The sequence below is a fragment of the Echinops telfairi genome, unplaced genomic scaffold (genome assembly GCF_000313985.2).
Source record: "Echinops telfairi isolate 266 unplaced genomic scaffold, ASM31398v2 ScPeMD7_7424;HRSCAF=8462, whole genome shotgun sequence".
NCBI lineage: Eukaryota > Metazoa > Chordata > Mammalia > Afrosoricida > Tenrecidae > Echinops > Echinops telfairi.
In genome coordinates, this window is record NW_022111324.1 from 50,396,186 (window position 1) to 50,397,895 (window position 1,710).

The following is a 1,710-nucleotide window of genomic DNA, read 5'->3' on the forward strand; positions in this document are numbered from 1 at the left end:
GGGGGGGGGGGCGAAGCAAAATGTAATAGCTAGGTACTATATTTTAAGTGCTTTACCAGAATTATCTAATTTGTTCCCCACAATCCTAATGGGCAGGTGAAATTAACACCTCTATTTTCTAAGTTTATAGGTAAGAAAGGTCAAGATTTAAGAATACGCATTCCCCCAGGCTGGCTGACTTCGCAGCAGCGGCAGAGCACAGACACACACTGAGCATGTGCTTGGATTATAACTCCTCCCTGGATCAGGTGCAGTGGATCAGGAAATTAGAAACTTCAAACTTCAGAGAGGTGCTTAAGTCTAGTAACGCCCATGTAAGCCTTTCGTTAATACCTTATAAATTAAGACTCTCAAACCACTGAGAAAGTTATTAGTAAACTTGAAATGTATGTGTGTGTGTGTGTGGGGGGGGTGATTTAAGACGAAGTGCTGAAGTAAATTTGCAACACAAATTGAGAGACAGTCCTATATAAAGCAATCACTTTTCCTTCAGGAAACACCAACTGCAGTTGATTACCTGTCTGCTCAGGCTCACTCTTATCTTCATCTTCAATATCAAACTCGGATTCTCTTTCCTCGTATTCCACATTTTCGTCCAATTCTTTAAAATCTGGTGCAAATGCACTCCAATTTTCCTATGCCACAAATGACATACTGCATATAACACATTGAGAAAGCCATCTAACCTGTAATCTACACATTAATGACGCAAAAAAAATCATTTGAACCATAACACAGACTCATGTCAAATTTGGCAGATGGGAATTAAATTGGTATATATTTTACTGCACTAAGATATTTCCATGATATTGACTGTAGCTCTTACATACAAATAAATGTCTTTTAAAATCTTTTAAAGTGTAATTTTGGGGTAAAATATGAAAGCTTTTTATAAGTGTATTGATTACAAATAATCAAATTCATCACAAATAAAATCAAGATGTGAGGCAGAGTAGAGCTTAATATACGAAAATCAAACAAACCCACCGCTGCCAAGTAGATGCCAACTCACAGTGGCCCTCTAGGACAGGACAGAACTGTCCCCAAGGCTCCCAGGCTGCGCATCTTCACAGCGACAGACAGTTGAGCCTTTCTCTCATGGAACGGCTGGTGTTCCAACTGCTGACCCTGTGGTTCACAGCCCAGCACGTAACTCATGGTACCACCAGGGTAAGGAAAATGTATCTGACAGGTATGCCAGAAAAAGAAAGAGAATGTATACTACACATTCTCCCTGGTGACAGACCCGGTTAGCTGTGGAACAAAACTGTCATATCAAAAGTAAGCAAAACTAGATGCGCTGTATTTCATTACATTGCAAGAATTATACACAAAAGACAGTACGTTTTAGCTTACCATATGTAAAGGTCGGAGCCCTGGTAGCATAATGGTAACATATTGGGCTGCTAACCACAAGGTCAGCAGTTCAAAACCCCCAGCCCCTTGTGGGGAGAAAGCTATGGCTTTCTGGACCAGCAAGGTTACAGTCTCAGAACCCCCACAGGGGCAGTTCTACTGTGTCCTCTAGGTCACTGTGAGTCAGGATGGGCATGGTGTCAGTGAGAAATATCAAGGTAGAAACCCTGACAACAGAGTGGGTTCAACGTTGGGCTGCAAACCACCAGGCAGTAGTTTGAAATCATCAGCCACTCTGTGGGAGAAAGAAGAGGTTTTCAAATCCTGTAAAAAGTGAAGAGTCTCAGAAACCCA

At 41.5% G+C, this 1,710-nt stretch overlaps 1 protein-coding gene across 1 annotated transcript in view; it reads right to left on the reverse strand.

The window, feature by feature from the left end:
- Nucleotides 1-1,710, reverse strand: part of RBBP5 (RB binding protein 5, histone lysine methyltransferase complex subunit) — a 47,620-nt gene that overhangs the window by 13,832 nt on the left and 32,078 nt on the right. Inside the window, exons 8-9 of the mRNA XM_045298188.1 lie at nucleotides 687-693; nucleotides 518-635 (exon numbers count right to left, since the gene is read on the reverse strand). Of these exons, the coding sequence (XP_045154123.1) occupies nucleotides 518-635; nucleotides 687-693 (125 nt within the window). The remainder of the gene's footprint in view (nucleotides 1-517; nucleotides 636-686; nucleotides 694-1,710) is intronic.